Genomic DNA, 16938 nt, shown 5'->3' on the forward strand with positions numbered 1-16938 from the left:
TGCTAAAATGAAAAATTCTAGATCCCCAAAACGTACAGTACCATCTCACACGTACAGACCCAAACTGTCTCCTGAACCCTGGGGCAGATGGGGGCCAGGATGGATGGGCTCAAAGAAAACTGAGTTGGGTTTGGACTTCTAACTCTGTGGGGCAGAATTTGACTTGTAGTGTGGGTATAAGAGGAATTGAACTGGTCAGCCACAGTTCTTTGTAATTATGGACACTGAAATTTAACTTTTATATAATTTTCACATGTCACAAAATATTCTTCTTCTTTTGATTAAAAAAAACATTAAAAAATGTCAACCCTATTCATAGCTTACAACACATACAAAGTAAGCTAATGGGGCAGATTTGACAGACAGGCCATAGTTTGTCCAACCCATTGTGTTGGACAGAGTCCTAATTATGAGGTTATAAACAGTAAATATAAAAGGAAGGCTTTTATTCATTTGCTTTCCAAAGGGGAAGATTACTGTAGGCTGACATAGTCAACAGAGTCCTCCCAGAGGAAGTGAGGTTTTGAGGAGACTGTCCAGTAATAGGCCACCTATGAATAAGTGAAGGGGAAGGTTTGACAATAATCACTCCTTGGTTCATTTGTCTTGAGTCAGGACTTTTTTTATGTTGGACTCTTTTTTTTCCAGAAGGGGACACACCTGTATTCATTATTCTGACTTGTACTGTCTTCAGACAGGTATGGAGAGACCATGGCAAAGTGATCTGTAATTTGGTCAAAATGTCAGATGGCTTGATGGCTCACCTGAGTCGTTCAGTGCAGAGAAATAGTAAAGGAAAACCACTAAAATGGTTTTAGCTAATTAGTTACCCAGTCTCCTAAAACTGAAGAGGGCTTATTTTTATGTCCAGTTCAGTTCTTATACACTTTCCAAATACCAGGTATTGTGCTAGGCGCTAGGACCCCAAAAGCTAATGAGAAATCAACTCTGTCCTCAGAGAACTCATCATCTAGTAGGGGATGCCAACTTGTAAAGAAGTGTGTTAGGACCACTGAAAGCAGAGGTATGTGCAAGGCAGTGGTTCTCACCTTTGAGTGTACATTGGAATCACCTGGGAAACTTTTAAAAATTCTGATGCCTGGGTCCTATCCCCAGAGATTCTGATTTACTAGGTCTTAGAAGTGGCCTGGGCATCCAGTATTTTTTTGTTTTTTTTAAAGCTCTCCAGGTGCAGTCAAGATTGAAAACCTCAGGTCAAGGGTAAAATGGTACAAAAGAAAGGACTCAGCTGTCCCAAGGGAGGAGCCAAGGTAATGTTTGATCAGTAGAGGCAAACAAGGAAGATGGAAAAAGGCTCTCTGGGCAGAGATAATACATACAAGCAGGAAACAGTATATCCCCTTCAAAAACCATTAGAATACTCACTGTGGGTAGGGTGTTCAGCCAACACAGGCAGGGATTTGACTGGGAGTAGTGAACAGAGACAAAAGAGGAAAGCAGTAGCAGGAGATGAAGTTTAAAAGGTAGATATTCATGCTTTGCTAGGTTTGGACTTGGTCTTAGAATTAGGAATCAGTGAGGAATTCTAAGAAGGAAAAAACATGACTGCATTTGTACAATTTTAGAAGAATGATTCTTCCAACTAATTTGGTGAGTTGGACTGATGGTCTTGAAGCTCCAGGCAAGACACCCACTTATAAGGTTACTGCCAAGTCCAAGTGAAAAATGATGAGGGTCTAAATACAGGCTAAGGGCAGTGAACCTGGACAGGAAGCAACAGATTTATAAGTTACTAAGCAGATGGAATTGGGAGGTTATGGTATCTATGGGTAATGAGGATGACTCCGAGTTCCTGACTTAAATAACAGGATGGATGGTTGAACTGTTGACCAAAATAGGGAATACTAGATGTTCAGTGGGAGACGGAAAGGTGGATAATAAATGAGCTCCTTTGACTCTAATTTAAATAGCTGGTAGGACTTCCAAGTTCAGTTCTCCCGTTAACCTTTGTATATGCAGATCCGAGACTTAGAAGAGAGGGCAACCCTGAAGATATTAATTTGGGAGTCTTTGGAATACAGGTGGGTCATGTCTGGCAAGAAGATTAGATTGCCCAAGTGAGACATGCAGAATGCTGTGGAATACCAACATGTAAAGTGTGGACAGAGGAAAAGAACCCTCAGTTCGGCTAAGAAAGAGCCTAGGAGAAGATGATGATGTGGTTACCAGAGGAGTAATATTTTACGGAGGGAATAGTCAAAAGTATCAGGTGCTTCTGAATAATCAGAGTATAAAGTAAAAAAAATAGCCACAGATTGGTACAGCAGTGTCAGGGAAACAGTGGTTCTAGAACCCTGACTGCAATTGATTTAATACTGAATTTTGACTTCAGTTAGAAGTGTGGAGTGGAGAGATTTAGGAAACCCTTTTCCTACTCCTAATACATAGAAAGTCCTAATACATAGAAAGTCCAGATAAAAATATGTATCTTTAAGAATATATTTTAAATATGTAGCCAAATTCAAAAGAAAGGAAATTTTCCACATGCCTCAAATGAAGGAGGAACTAAAAGCCATAGCAACAAGCAAATGTTGAAGTTGAGAGGCCCACAAAGGTATCAGGACCACATATAGAGGTTGTCTTTGTCTGTTTGGGCTGCTATAACTAAATACCAAAGATTGGGTGGCTAATAAACAACAGAATTTTATTTCTCACAGTTCTGGAGGCTGGAGTCCAAGATCATAGTGCTGGAAGAGTCAGGTTGCAGACTGCTCATTGCGTTATCACCTGGCGGAAGGGGCTAGGGAACTCTGTGGGATCTCTCTCTTTTTTTTTTTTTTTTTGAGGAATTTTGCCTCTTTTCATTTTTTATTTTTATTTATGGCTGTGTTGGCTCTTCGTTTCTGTGTGAGGGCTTTCTCTAGTTGCGGCAAGCGGGGGCCACTCCTCATCGTGGTGCGCGGGCCTCTCACTATCGCAGCCTCTCTTGTTGCGGAGCACAGGCTCCAGACGCGCAGGCTCAGTAATTGTGGCGCAGGGGCTTAGTTGCTCCGCGGCATGTGGGATCTTCCCGGAGCAGGGCTCGAACCTGTGTCCCCTGCATTGGCAGGCGGATTCTTAACCACTGCGCCACCAGGGAAGTCCTACAAGTGTCTTTTTGAATTATGGTTTTCTCTGGGTATATGCCCAGTAGTGGGATTGCTAGGTCGTATGGTAGTTCTATTTTTAGTTTTTAAGGAACCTCCATACTGTTCTCCATAGTGGCTGTATCACTTTACATTCCCACCAACAGTGAAGAGGGTTTCCTTTTCTAGACACCAAGGGGGAAAAGCTGGTGTGGGGTGTGTGTGATGAATTGGGAGATTGGGATTGACATATATACACTAATATGTGTAAAATAGATAATAAGAACCTGCTGTATAAAAAAATAAATAAAATTCAAAAAATATGTATATGTTAAAAAAAAATAGCCATAGAGCAAATGAGAGAGGAGGTCGATCAGAGACAGGTAAAAAGAATGCCCAAAGAATGTTGAGGATTCTTCTGCTGTGGAATAGCATAAATTTTAGATGGTACCATTCTGTAAGACTGAATCCGGCACCCCACATATAAGAGTGTAAAAATTATATTGTGGGATTAATCCATAAATATTGCAGAAAAGATGCAAGAAAATAACAATGAAAAAACAGAAATTGAAGATATCAGTCAGAGTAATTTGAGAGATCACAGGGAAGAAGGTTCTGTAGTCTAATTTTTGTGTTACTGACCATAGTTACTATTAGAAGACTTTTGCTTGTAGTGAGTTAGAAGAATTCAACTATGGTTCTCTTATTTATTCTAGCTTATTTTCAGATTACCAGGGTAGTATTGCTCCCTACGTCATGAAATCTTGTTACCTCAAGTTAGGTTGTCATGAGTCAAGGTTTTTAGGCATCAACAACTTCTGTCTACAAACATTAATTGTCTGTTGGGTAAAGGAGATTTTACCATACATCCAAGCATATACACCGTGTATATATTGTATATTTAGAAGCACAGCATGTTCTTCAGTATAACCCTTATACCAACATAAATTCCTGCCTGTGATGGAGGGGAAAAGCTCCTATAGTCTTGGTCAACTTCAGAAGACTAGCCAGCTAATTAGCAATCCCTTCATAAATAAATGTCATTCTGTCACCTAGAATTGCTGAGGGGGATATTTAGACCATTGAAATTAGTTATAGTGACAGAAATGTTGAACAGAAAGGGAAGCTTCTTAGTTAAGTTGAAATTGAACGTTTACAGTGAATTTACAGGTACATTTTGGAAAGAGCCATGTTAATAGCTCACCCATGGGCCCTATTAAAGGAGTTGAAGCCTGTCACTCTAGGTCATTTGTCAAAGCCCACTGGAGAGAGCAATAATCAAAGACTTTTCTGCCTGACATCAGGGGCAGAAGATTTCTCTGTGATGGTAGATTTACTTTGAATAGAGGGGTATCCATGGTTCAAAAAACACCTTCAAGTAGAGCTAATTGGTAGTTTAAACCAAGAGGTCAGAGAACAACTTTTTGTAACACTTCCATCACCTTTCAGGTATCATTTATGTTGTTGTTTAATTGCACTCTTTTGTATGGTTAACCCACTTTTTTTTTTTTTTTTTTTTTTTTTTTTGCGGTACGCGGGCCTCTCACTGGTGTGGCCTCTCCCATTGCGGAGCACAGGCTCCAGATGCGCAGGCTCAGTGGCCATGGCTCACGGGCCTAGCCGCTCCGCGGCATGTGGGATCTTCCCAGACTGGGACACGACCCCGTGTCCCCTGCATCGGCAGGCGGACTCTCAACCACTGCGCCACCAGGGAAGCCCTAACCCACTTTTTATTTGTTCAACATCTTTCTCGAAAGAATCCCTACCTACCCCCACCCCCCAAACCTACCATACACTTTCATTTATTCTAAGGGATTAACTATGATAAGGGGAACTAATTAATATTATTAGTTTCACAATTACTTAACAATGAAGAAACTAAAAATGGAATCTAGGAATGATGTTTTCCACAAAGTGGCCTATTCATGGATGTCATGCTTCCAACTAGGTAATGGATTATCTTAATAGGAGAGGTGGGCATAGTATCTTTTTTTCCACAGCAAAGGTGGATGGAAAATGCTAACTGGAAGCCAGGCAGTGTCCTGAAGTGTGTCTTTTCTGTTGGTCATGTTTAGGGGCATTGTCCAGTCAGAAGAAAAACTTGTCATCAGTGCATCTTGGGCAAAAGATGATGATATCAGCAGGCTCTTGAAATCTCTACCAAACTGGATTAACATGGCTCAACCCAAACAGCTGAGGCCAAAGAGAGAAGAGGAAGAAGATTTCATAAGGTAAAATGGTCTATTTTCTAAGTTGTACTAAATGTGGGAAGAAAAATATCCATTTAGCTAATTCTTTCCTACATGAAATTTTGGCCATTTCTAAATATCAGACAGCAATAAACTGAACTTAGTAAAGTCCATTTCTATTGTACTACGCCCCATTTCCTGTGCAAGTATGGCTTGTGCTCAAAACTTTAGAAGGAATGGATTGATGTGAATCAAATTTGGAGCATTGCTAAATCAAGTTAAAATATTTTTTACTTTGTAGGTCATTATCCCTTCTTAGGGAAGCTCATAGTTTAGTCATTAATTCATTTATTTATTCAACAAAGCTGTATGGCCCTTGTTCTGTGCCATACCTTGGAAACATGACAATTAATAATGTAAAGTTCCTGCCCATAAGTGTGTTACAATTGTTCTTAGCATGTTCTTTTAGTTCATAGAACTGTTAGTTGAACTTTCCGGAAATATATATGTGCTTCCCACGTTTGTTCATGTATAGTGTATCCAATTGTTTTCTACTTATTTTGACAAAAGTAAGGTCTCGCTTTCAACTTTATCACTCAACTTTTACCTTTGCACAATTTAAATTTTTTACTTAGCCATGAAAATGTAGCCTAATTTGATGAAGCTACTCATTTTCACATGGCTCGCTTGCCACAGTGAAATATTTTCACCTCTGTCATTTTAGAGCTGTGTGAAGTAGGGGGAAAAGTGGAGGTAATATTTTGTCACATTAAAAATAGGTTTATTCTTATTGTCTTTTGCTATCCAAGTGAATGAATAAATAGTAAAAAAAAAAAAAAGAGAGAGAAATAAAGCAAAAGCACTTTAAGGGAGCAAAGACCAGAAAAAGAATAAAAGAAATAGTGACCAATATTTTACTTTTAAGTCATGATAGAACTGTGGGCTTATCTCTCTCAGAATGTGGGTTGCAGCTATAGATAAATAGGTCTTTACTGTTCACAAAGTTAACCATATCCGTACACTATGGTGCCATATTTTTACCAACATTTTATTATGAAAAATTGCTATAGTGCCGTGTAAAACTTTCTCAAAATCATGAGACTTAAAAGTTCACCTGTAATTTAACCTAAAGTCTTCCTATTTATGCTTTCTTCCTCATCATTCACATTATCTCAGAAAAACTTGTCAGCTAGTTATATTGTTATAAGAAAACTATATTATATGTGCATAATTTATTTTTTAATTAGTAGGCTTTATTTGCATGAGGTAGCAGTTTTAGATTTACAGAAAATATTGAGTGAAAAACACAGAGTTCCCATATATCCCGTCACTCACCCTCACCCCCACCCCCAATTTCCTCTATTTTTAATATCTTACAGTAATGTGGTATGTTAGTTAAAATTGGTAAGCTAATATGGATACGTTATTATTAACTAACTCTGTAGTTTCCATTAGGGTTCACTCTTTGGGTTGTACATTCTATGAGTTTTGAGAAATGTATAATGAGTGTACCCATTCATTAGTTACAGTGAAGGTAACCATTCCAGTATCACGCAGAATAATAGTTTCACTGCCCTAAAAATCCTCTGTGCTCCTCCTACTCACCCCAGGCTTCCTCTCCTCCAACCCCTGGCAACCATTATTATTTTTTTTTTTTTTTTACTGTCTCCCTAGTTTTGCCTTTTCCTAAATGTCATATAGTTGGCATCATACAATACATAACCTTTTCGGATTCGCTTCTTTTGCCTTGCCTTACGCGCTTAAGGTTCCTCCATGTCTTTTGGTGGCTTGGTAGCTCTTTTTTAATCTCTGAATAACATTCCATTGTATGGACATACCATAATTTGTTTATTCGTTCACCGACTGTAGGATTTCTTGGTTGCATCCAAGTTTGGGCAATTATAAATAAAGCTGCTATAAACATTCGTGTTCAGGGTTTTTTGTGGATGTAAGTTTTCAGCTCACTTGGGTAAATACCAAGGAATGTGATTGCTAGATCACATTGATGTATGTCAAGAGTATGTTTAGTTTTTGTAGAAATTGCCAAACTGTATTCCAAAGTGGTCGTACCATTTTGCATTCCCACCAAGAATGAATGAGAGTTCCTGCTGCTCCACATCCTTGATAGCATGTGGTGTTGTCAGTGTTTTGGATTTGGTACATTCTAATAGGTGTGTAGTGATCTCATTGTTTTAATTTGTATTTCCCTAATGACATATGATGTTAAGCATCTTTTCATATGCTTATTTAATAACTATATATATATTTTTGGTGAGATATCTGTTCAGATCTTTTACCATTTTTAAATTGGGTCATGTGTTTTCTTATTGTTGAGCTTTAAAAGTCCTTTGTATATTTTGGATACCAGTCCTTTAATTGATAGGCGTTTTACAAAAATTTTCTCCCAGTGTATGCCTTGTCTTTTGATTCTCTTCACAGAGTCTTTCGTAGAGCAGAAGTTTTTAATTTTAATGGAGGCAATCTTAATGATTTTTAAAACAATGGATCGTGCTTTTCTGCCGTCTGGTTTTAACTGAGTGTTTTGTATAGTTCCACTTTCTCTCCTCTCTTAGTATATATATTATATTTCTTTTTTCTTAACTTCTTTTTTTAGTGGTTGCCCTAGAATTTGCAACATACGTTTATAACTAATGCAAGTACCTTATAACAAAGTAGTCCCAATTCTTTCCTCCCATCCCGTATAACAGTGCTGCCATTCACTGCATTTATCCATAAGCTATAATCACTGTACATAATGTTGCTGTTATTATTTTGAACAAATTGTTACCTGTTAGATCAATTAAGAATAAGAGATATAGAAGATTTTATTTACCTTCAATGATTCTTTCTTTAATTCTCTTCCTTTTTTAATGTAGGTCCTAGTCTCCCTAAAGAACTTCTTTAACATTTCTTGTAAGGCACGTCTATTGAAGACAAATTCCTTCAATTTTTGTTGGAGAAAGTGTTCATTTTTCCCTTACTTTTGAAGAGTAATTTCATAGGGTTCAAAATTCTAGGCTGATGATTGTTCTAACACGTTAAGTATCTCACTTTGCTATTCTTGCTTCCATGGTTTTTGAAGAAAAGTCCAATGTAATTTTTATTCTTGTTTTTCTATAGGTAAGGTAATTTTTTCCTATGGCTTCTTGCAAAGTTCCTTTGTTTTTGATTTTGTGCCATTTGAGTATTGTATGCCTGGGTATAGGGGTGTGTGTGTGTGTGTGTGTGTGTGTGTGCGCTTCATGCTTGGTGATCACTGAGCTCCCTGGATCTGTGATTTGGTATCTGTCACTAGTTTTGGGAAATTCTCAGTCATTATTGCTTCAAATATTTGTGTTTCTTTCTCTCTTTCTTCTCCTTCTGGTATGCCCATTATACATACATTATAACTTTTTGAATTTGTTCCTTAGTTCTTGGATATTCTGTTCTCTTTTTATTCTTTTTTTTCTTTGGATTTCGATTTTGGAAATTTTTATTGATGTTTCTTCAAGCTTACTCATTCTTTCCTTGGTTATGCCCAGTCTATTAAATAAGTCCGTCAAAGACATTCTTCATTTCTGTTATGGCATGTTTGATTTCTAGCATTTCCTTTTGATTCTTTCTTAGAGTTTCCATCTCTCTGCTTATGTTACCTGTAGTTTACATGTGCACATGTCAAAGGCACAGCTTGGCAAATTTTCATACTTTTCATTGTGTAACAGTATCCAGTTCAAGAAACAGAATAGTAGCAATAAGAAACAGAACAAAGCAATAGTGAGCCTTCTCGTGCTTCCTTATGGTCACCGTTTTCCTCTCTGAAAATTACCCGTATCTGACCTTTAAATACATAGATTAGTTTAATCTTTTTTTGGATTCTTTTAAAATGGAATCATGCACTTATATATTCTTTTATGACTGGCTTCATTTGTTCCACATTATATTGACAAGATTCATCCATATTCTTGTGTATAGGTCCTTATTACTCTGTACTTTATATTGTATTCCATTATATGGGTACACCCCAGATATTTTTTAATATTGTATTATTTGAATGTTTATGTGTGTATATATGCATTCATTTATTTTACTCCTGTTGGGTACCTGGGTACTTTCTAATTTAAAACTGTTTCAAATAGTGCTGCTTTGTATATTCTACTATATATTTCTTGGTAATCATATGTATATATTTCTATTGCTTACATTCTAGGAGTCAAATTGCCGGCTCATAGCATATCCATATGTTGAGTTGTAGTGCACACTGCCGAAAAGTTTCCCAAACTGGTAGTAAGAGTTTGCACTCTCATAACAGTGTACGAAAGTTCCAATTGCTCTGTATCTCATCTATATTTGATATTTTCCATCTTTTTAATTTTGACCTCCTAGTAGATTTGTAGAGCTATTGCAGTGTGGTTTAATATGCATTTCTCTCATGACTAATACAGTTGAACATATTTTAATGTACTTTTATTGTATTTATTGGCCATTTGAATATCCGCTTTCACAACATATTTGTTCAGATCTACTGCCCAGTTTTTAATTAGCTTGTCTGTCTTTTCCCTATTGATTTGTAGGAATTCTTCATATATCTGGATGTAACTCCTTTGTGATGGATAGGTAGTAGGTAGGTAGGTAGATAGTTAGATAGATAATGTCATCTTCCCCCACTTTACAAATTGCCTTTTCACTCTCTTAATGGTGTCTTTTAATAAACAGACTTAAAATTTTAATAAGTCAAATTTATTTCTTTAACAGATAGGACATTTTGTTTCCTATTTAGAAATCCTTTCTTATGCCAAAGTCACAGAGATGTTTTTCTCTAAAACTTGTACTGTGATGAGTATGTTTTTCCCTAGCATATGAAATAAGTTATACACTCTTAAAATTATATTTCCTATCCCTGCTCTCTACACTTCTTAATTTAGATCATGTTGTCATAGCAATAGTAGCAGAGAGTAGCCTCATGATTTTTTCTATCAGAAGAGGTAAAGAATTATTGAGACATAATTAGAGTGCCAACTAGGAATAATCAAACTGACCTTAGGGGAGAGTCAGGCCATGTTACCATCATGTTTTCCTGCTGCTAGATTTCTAAGAGGTCTGGGTAAGCATAGTCCCACTATTGATCTTTAAGTGTACTTATTTAATACATCTATAACCTGAGTAATTGTATTAGAAGTAACTTCTGGAGGATAATTATTTTCCCCCAACTTTTCAGGTTACTTTGACTGAAAGTAAGTCTTCTTCCTGTTGTTCCTAGGCTTATTGTCTTTTATGCCTGCAAAGAGATTTTCAATCAGTTTTATTAGTTATCTTCAATAGCTTAGAGTTAAGAGGAAGGGTTTCTAGCCCTATTTCAGAAAAGAGAAAGCTAATCCAGAGATGAATGTCTGTATACCACCTCATGCTTCTGATTTAGAAGAGCTAGAATTAAGTTCTTGGCTTTCTTTATTTCCTTTTTGCTCACTGCATTATCACCTTCCATCTTAAATTTGAAGGCAAAGCAAATTAAACATATTTTTAAAAATTTTTGGTGAATTACTATATCCATGAAGTAAGATGCAGTCTTAGGTATATAACTCAAAGAAATGTTATGTGTGATTTTACTCATGTAACCACCTCCTCGATCAAAATACAGAACTTTTCTTGCACTCCAGAAGGTTACCTCAAGGTAACCACTATTCTGACTTTTATCACCATAGTTTAGTTTTGACTGTCCTTGAATTTTATATAAATTTCACCATAGTATCTGGTTTATTTTGCTGAACATTATGACTGAGATAATTGTCCACGTTTTTGCATGCGAACAGACATGGTTTGAAAACAAATTCTATTTGCTTTAAGAGAAGAAAATAATTTTTTAGATCTATTTTGTTTTGTATGTGATTGATTCTTTTCTCTTAATCTGTCATATTCTCTATCCTGAAAGCAAAGGTAAGTAGAGGGGCAGACTCTTCATTGATATTCCAATGTGGTAGAGTTACAGAGCCTTGATTTTCACACATTAGAGTACCACAGAGCATGGCATGAGCTAAAAAGACTGAAGAATCACACTGTCTTCCTGTAATTAGTTTTGAAAGCTTAGAGAGCTATTTGGCGCCCAGATGAATATAGAATCCAGTGTCCTTTGCATTGAATAAAGGTTATGCTCCCTTCATTACTAAACGAGGCCCTTTTCTATTCTTGTTTTTTAACTAAAAAATAAAATGTATTATTTCCTGGCTTAACTTCGAATAAAGGGAAAAAAATAGGTCAGGCCAGGACTTTAATAGAAAAATAGCAAATATCCTTTTGTTCCCAAAGAAGCTGAAAGCAGGCTTTCTAGCCCATTATCTTTGCACCTGTCATATATATGTGTGTAGTTATCCTTTTGAGATCAATGAATATCCACTGATAAAAGCAGTCCTGTTTTCTGGTCATGTAATTAACAGAAGAGATAAGGTGTTGGAAGAAGTAAAGGGGGTGGAGAGGCCCTGTGCATTAGAGGCTATTCCCCCAAATCTGTTACCCCCATTTCACTCAAGGCCCCAGAATTTCGAAGAATAAGAGTCATTTCCCTAGAGCCAGGTTTGAAAATCCTGAAGTGGATAGATGTGATTGGCAAGACCAGGACAAGAGTATTCAGGTGATAAAAGCCAAAGAATATATAAAACTTACAAATTAGTCTTGAGCTCCAGCATGAAGAAAGATGAATGTTAAAGAATCAAGTTTTCTGGAAAGATTGTGTAATCTATTACAATCAAAGTTGACAGTGCCCATATTTGATGGCAACATTGTGTGGTTTCAGGCACTATTATTCCCATTCAACAGATAAGGAAACTGAGGTGCAGAGAACTTAAATAACTGCCCCAAATTCACAGAGCCTCTAAGTTGACAGAGCTAGAATTTGAACCCAAGTAGTCTGGCTCCTAGAGCTAGCACAGAGTGACCATCCAGCCTTAAATTAGGTGAGGAATTTGTACTTTTGGATATTTGAGTTATGCCTTTATTTTCATTGATCATCATACTCTTGACTGATATTTTAATCATAATTTGATAATGTTGCAGAAAGTTACCACACAGGTGCTTTTACCCTAGGTTTAGTGTGTTATTATTAGAATTAATTGTATTATATTTCATGTATTATATTGTTGCCCATTCTTTCCCTTCCAGTAACAGGTTGGTAACAGAAATCCAGATATTTGAGGGAAAGACTGTACTGAAACCAGGAATGTACAGTGCTTTAAAACTGATTGTCTTGTATGAATTGGGAGATTGGGATTGACATATATACATTAATATATATAAAATAGACAACTAATAAGAACCTGCTGTATAAAAAATAATTAAATTAAATTTTAAAAAACCGATTGTCTTTCTTTCTTTTCTTTCTTTCTTCATCTTTCCTCTGAGCTTTATGTTTGCCTAATCAAAGAAAAGAAAAAACAATCATTGTTGAAAAAAGAAAGAAGGATACAAAAGGGATGAAAATATAAAAATGATATAAAACAAATTATGTAGGTTTTAGATAGTGTGTGATACACACCTGAATAAGGAGGAGAAACTAAACATTTTTAGTTATTTAGAAGATAACTGTTTATTTCATCTGGAGGATGAAATGAGTGATATGTTAAGACTGATTTTTGTCACTTTACAAAATTATGAACTCAGAGTGCTTAAAGAACTTTCAAAGAGCACGGCAATTCCCAAGACTTTGTTTGGCATGAGTTCTATATTAGATGTTTAATAAAAAGAGTCAGAATAGAAGCAGAAAGCAGGTTTGTACTTTAACCTTCTGTGGACCCTAGTAGTGCATCGAAGACCTTCAATAAATGTTGACTGAATGAAATTGAATTTAAAAATAGGAAGGATCATTCACTCTTCAAATGAAAAAACCTAAAATATAAGGAGTGGTGAGCCAAATGCCTTAATTGGAAGAAAATGCTTTCAGTGGCCTCCCTAAAAGTTACATGGAGAGTAGCATGTTCCTTTTGGAAGCTCACAGGCCTGAGTTCTAGTCCTCAGCACTGCCATTAATTAATCTCTTTTGTTTTGTTTTGTTTTTGCCTTTGGTTGGTCTTTACACTTCTTAAATTTCTTCATCCAGCTAGATTAAACAAGAGAAGTAGAAATCTAGTAAGCCTGGGAATGTATTTCAATGTAAACATAGTACTAATAAAGTAGAGCACAGGGGATTCCCTGGTGGCGCAGTGGTTAAGAATCCACCTGCCAATGCAGGGGACACAGGTTCGAGCCCTGATCCGGGAAGATCCCACATGCCGCGGAGCAACTAAGCCCGTGTGCCACAACTACTGAGCCTGCGCTCTAGAGCCCGCGAGCCACAACTACTGAACCCATGTGCCACAACTACTGAAGCCCACACGCCTAGAGCCTGTGCTCCTCAACAAGAGAAGCCACCACAGTGAGAAGCCTGTGCACCACAACGAAGAGTAGCTCCTGCTAGCTGCAACTAGAGAAAGCCTGTGCACAGCAACGAAGACCCAACACAGCCAAAAATAAATAAATAAATTTATTTATTTTTAAAAATCACCTCAATAAAAAACAATAAACATTACAAAAATAAAAATCGGGCTTCCCTGGTGGCGCAGTGGTTGAGAATCCACCTGCCAATACAGGGGACACGGTTTCGAGCCCTGGTTTGGGAAGATCCCACATGCCACGGAGAAACTGGGCCCGTGAGCCACAACTACTGAGCCTGCATGTCTGGAGCCTGTGCTCCACAACAAGAGAGGCCGTGGTAGTGAGAGGCCTGCGTACCGCGATGAAGAGTGGCCCCCGCTTGCTGCAACTAGAGAAAGCCCTCACACAGAAACGAAGACCCAACACAGCCAGAAAGAAAGAAAAAAGAAAGGAAGGAAGGAAGGAAGGAAAGTAGAGCACAGATAATTTTCAGAAAAATTCCACTTGGAAATTTAAAGCATCTCAAAACAATATAAGCAATGACTGTTAAAACGTTCTAGATAGCTACAGCCATTGAAGAATCTTTAGAAAAATTTGAAGGAATAAGTAAAAGATCTGATGCAGGAAAAAAAAAAGACTTTAGCTCACTTGAACAAATGTTTATTAGAATAGAGACATTTATTCCACTACGTCTGCAGGCTTAATGTGACTTTAACAATATAATTATAAAAGGAAAGATGAATCAGAAAATATGAATATATTAAATAAGTACAGGAGTAGAAAATGCTAAGATGTTTTTTTTCCCCTCAATTACACGAGATGAAGGTCATAGACGTATGTAGGACACTGACAGGCAAGACTGAATGAGAAATAGATTTAAATCTCAAAATTAAACAAGAAAGACAGGTAATTAACTGGAGACTCAGCTACAAACATATCAATTAATGTTCAAGATGATTGAATTAGGCACTTTGTTATTATATCAAAATGATATGACTTGTTAGCATACAATTGGCAGTAAATGAAAAATAATGTAAATTTCCTCATAAATGCTAGCCTACTGAGACGGTTATTTGAGGATTGTAGTTATCTATTAGTATCATTAAGAACTCACTAATATAGTATTTTCTACATTTTATTTTTTGTTTAATTTTAGATCGTGGAATTATTTATTTATTTTTCTTTAACTGAGATGTACATTCAGTACCATTCCTCTTTCTCTCATTTGGAGTCTCAATAAAAGAAAAAATGAATCCCTCTAATTTAGTCCTACTCAGCCCTTCAGAAAGTAGGACTGAGAATGATGTTCTGTGCCATTGTGATGGTGGCAAGGATACCTGTCATCTCTCTGGGGTAGGAGCAAGAAGAGGTGTTCCTAAGACAGGGGCAGACACGAGACAGTGCACACCCACCACTGAAAAGTCCCATGCCTGCTCTTCTCTCCCTAATGCCATCTCTACTGGTAGCTGCTCCCTGCTGCAGGCTTACTTCCCTGCCAGATGATGAAGGACCCCTTGCCTTCTCACCCCTATCTCACTAAACCTTCTCCTGTTCCTAGTCTACCATACTCTTTCCTCCCTCTATGTGTTTGCCCGTGCCCTTTCCTCTTCCTGATGCCCTCTGCTCATCCCACCCCTGCCTCCTGTACCTATCCAGTTCGGCTCTCAGGATACAGCTCAGGTATCAACTCCTCCAGCATCTCCTCCCCATAACCCTCTCCCTTTCTGCATCTCACCCTGCTTCCCTCCTGGGTTAGGAGCTCACAGTCTTTGGGGGAGTTAAGCAAATAAGCAACTTAGAGCAGGGTGGGTACTACTGCTAGAGGTAAAGATAATATGTAAATATGTTAAAAAGAGACCAGTAGAAAAATGAAAAATAATAATGTAACGACACTGAGAAGGGGAAATTGATATGATTGGGGCGTGGGAAGAGGGGACATAAGTAAGCTAATTCCTCACCCATCCACGGAGCAGGAGGTCAGTATAAAAATTCTAAAATGAATGTAGCAATGCATAGCAGTTTCCACAGATTATATACAGTGGTGGATATAACCACTGGAAGAATTAGAAACAGAAATTGTTTTTTTAAAAAAGTTGTAGGTGCTTCTTTCTGGGGCATAAGACTGAGGTGAGGCCGGGGGGTGGGACAGGGGATCACTGTTCATCATTATCGGTTATTTAACCATGAGTAATTAGTACTTAGCTTTTAAATTTTTACTTGCTTAAAAAATTTTCCACATGTCCTCAAACCCTGTTAGTATTCACTGCCAGTTCACCAATTGTTCACAAATACACTATCATTCTAACATTTTTTTAATCCCTGAAAAAATATCTTAATTTTAAGCCATCTTTAGTTTTCTGCCAATTTTATGTGAAGCATTTACTCCTCTCTGTAATATACTTTGCCCCAGAGATTCCCATATCTTTCTTTGTCTTCCTCCTAAGACCCCCCCACCAATTGCTCAATCCCTTCCCCAGAGAGCTACCTTGAAGACATGACACTTAGTTGCTCAGTTTCAGAATTATTGCCATTGCTTGAGATCAGTTGTTTAGTGTCTGCTCTGAATAGATTTAAAATTCTCAAAAGGAAATTGTATGGCAATTTGAGAAATAACCAGAATCTTCAATAAACTGGAATAGTCTCTGAGGAAGTTCAGTGCTGTATAAATTTTGACTTTGAAATCTATAATAACTCTTGGTAGTTGAAAAACCAAAGTATATGTTTAGCTTATAGTAAGTAACTATTGGTTATTTTAATCCTATATGTTGATAATCTGTTTTGAAGCTTAAGAAATGTTCTTTATAGAAAACTATTGCTATTTCTAGGAATGCATAACTTACAGTGGCTCCTGGCAGAAAAATTGCGCACCTCTGAAAGTCCCAGCACCTACAGGGAAAAAAACCTGGTACCTTATTGTTTATATCCTGTGTTGCTGGACAACATCCTACAAAGTAGCCAGGCTTATTTGAGTGGCTTGGCTAAAGAAAGATGCATTCATGTTCCAAGCTAACCGAGCATTTCAAGTGCAACATTATTCCAAGTTGAATCTGAATCAGAACTTTGAGCAGTGCCATCAGCCTGAAAATAATGTGCTGCTTCCCAATTCGCTCTTTGCTTGTTGTTACCTAGTATTAATTTTCATGGAACTTTTCACTGTACTTACATACAGGTGTATCAGTGTACTCATCTACTTGGTACCAAAAAGGGAGGCACAGAATGTGGAGAAAACCCTGAGACTGAGCCCTGAGCTCCTACCCCACCCACCCCTAATTCTCCATGTGTCTTTA

General features: G+C 37.3%; 1 protein-coding gene across 1 annotated transcript in view; it reads left to right on the forward strand.

The window, feature by feature from the left end:
* The window catches only part of EXOC4 (exocyst complex component 4), an 813795-nt gene that overhangs the window by 666872 nt on the left and 129985 nt on the right, over window positions 1-16938 (forward strand). The window contains exon 13 of the mRNA XM_081244856.1: window positions 5162-5317. Coding sequence (XP_081100982.1) covers window positions 5162-5317 — 156 coding nt within the window. The remainder of the gene's footprint in view (window positions 1-5161; window positions 5318-16938) is intronic.

Source organism: Mesoplodon bidens (assembly GCF_964165515.1).
Source record: "Mesoplodon bidens genome assembly, chromosome: 9".
NCBI lineage: Eukaryota > Metazoa > Chordata > Mammalia > Artiodactyla > Ziphiidae > Mesoplodon > Mesoplodon bidens.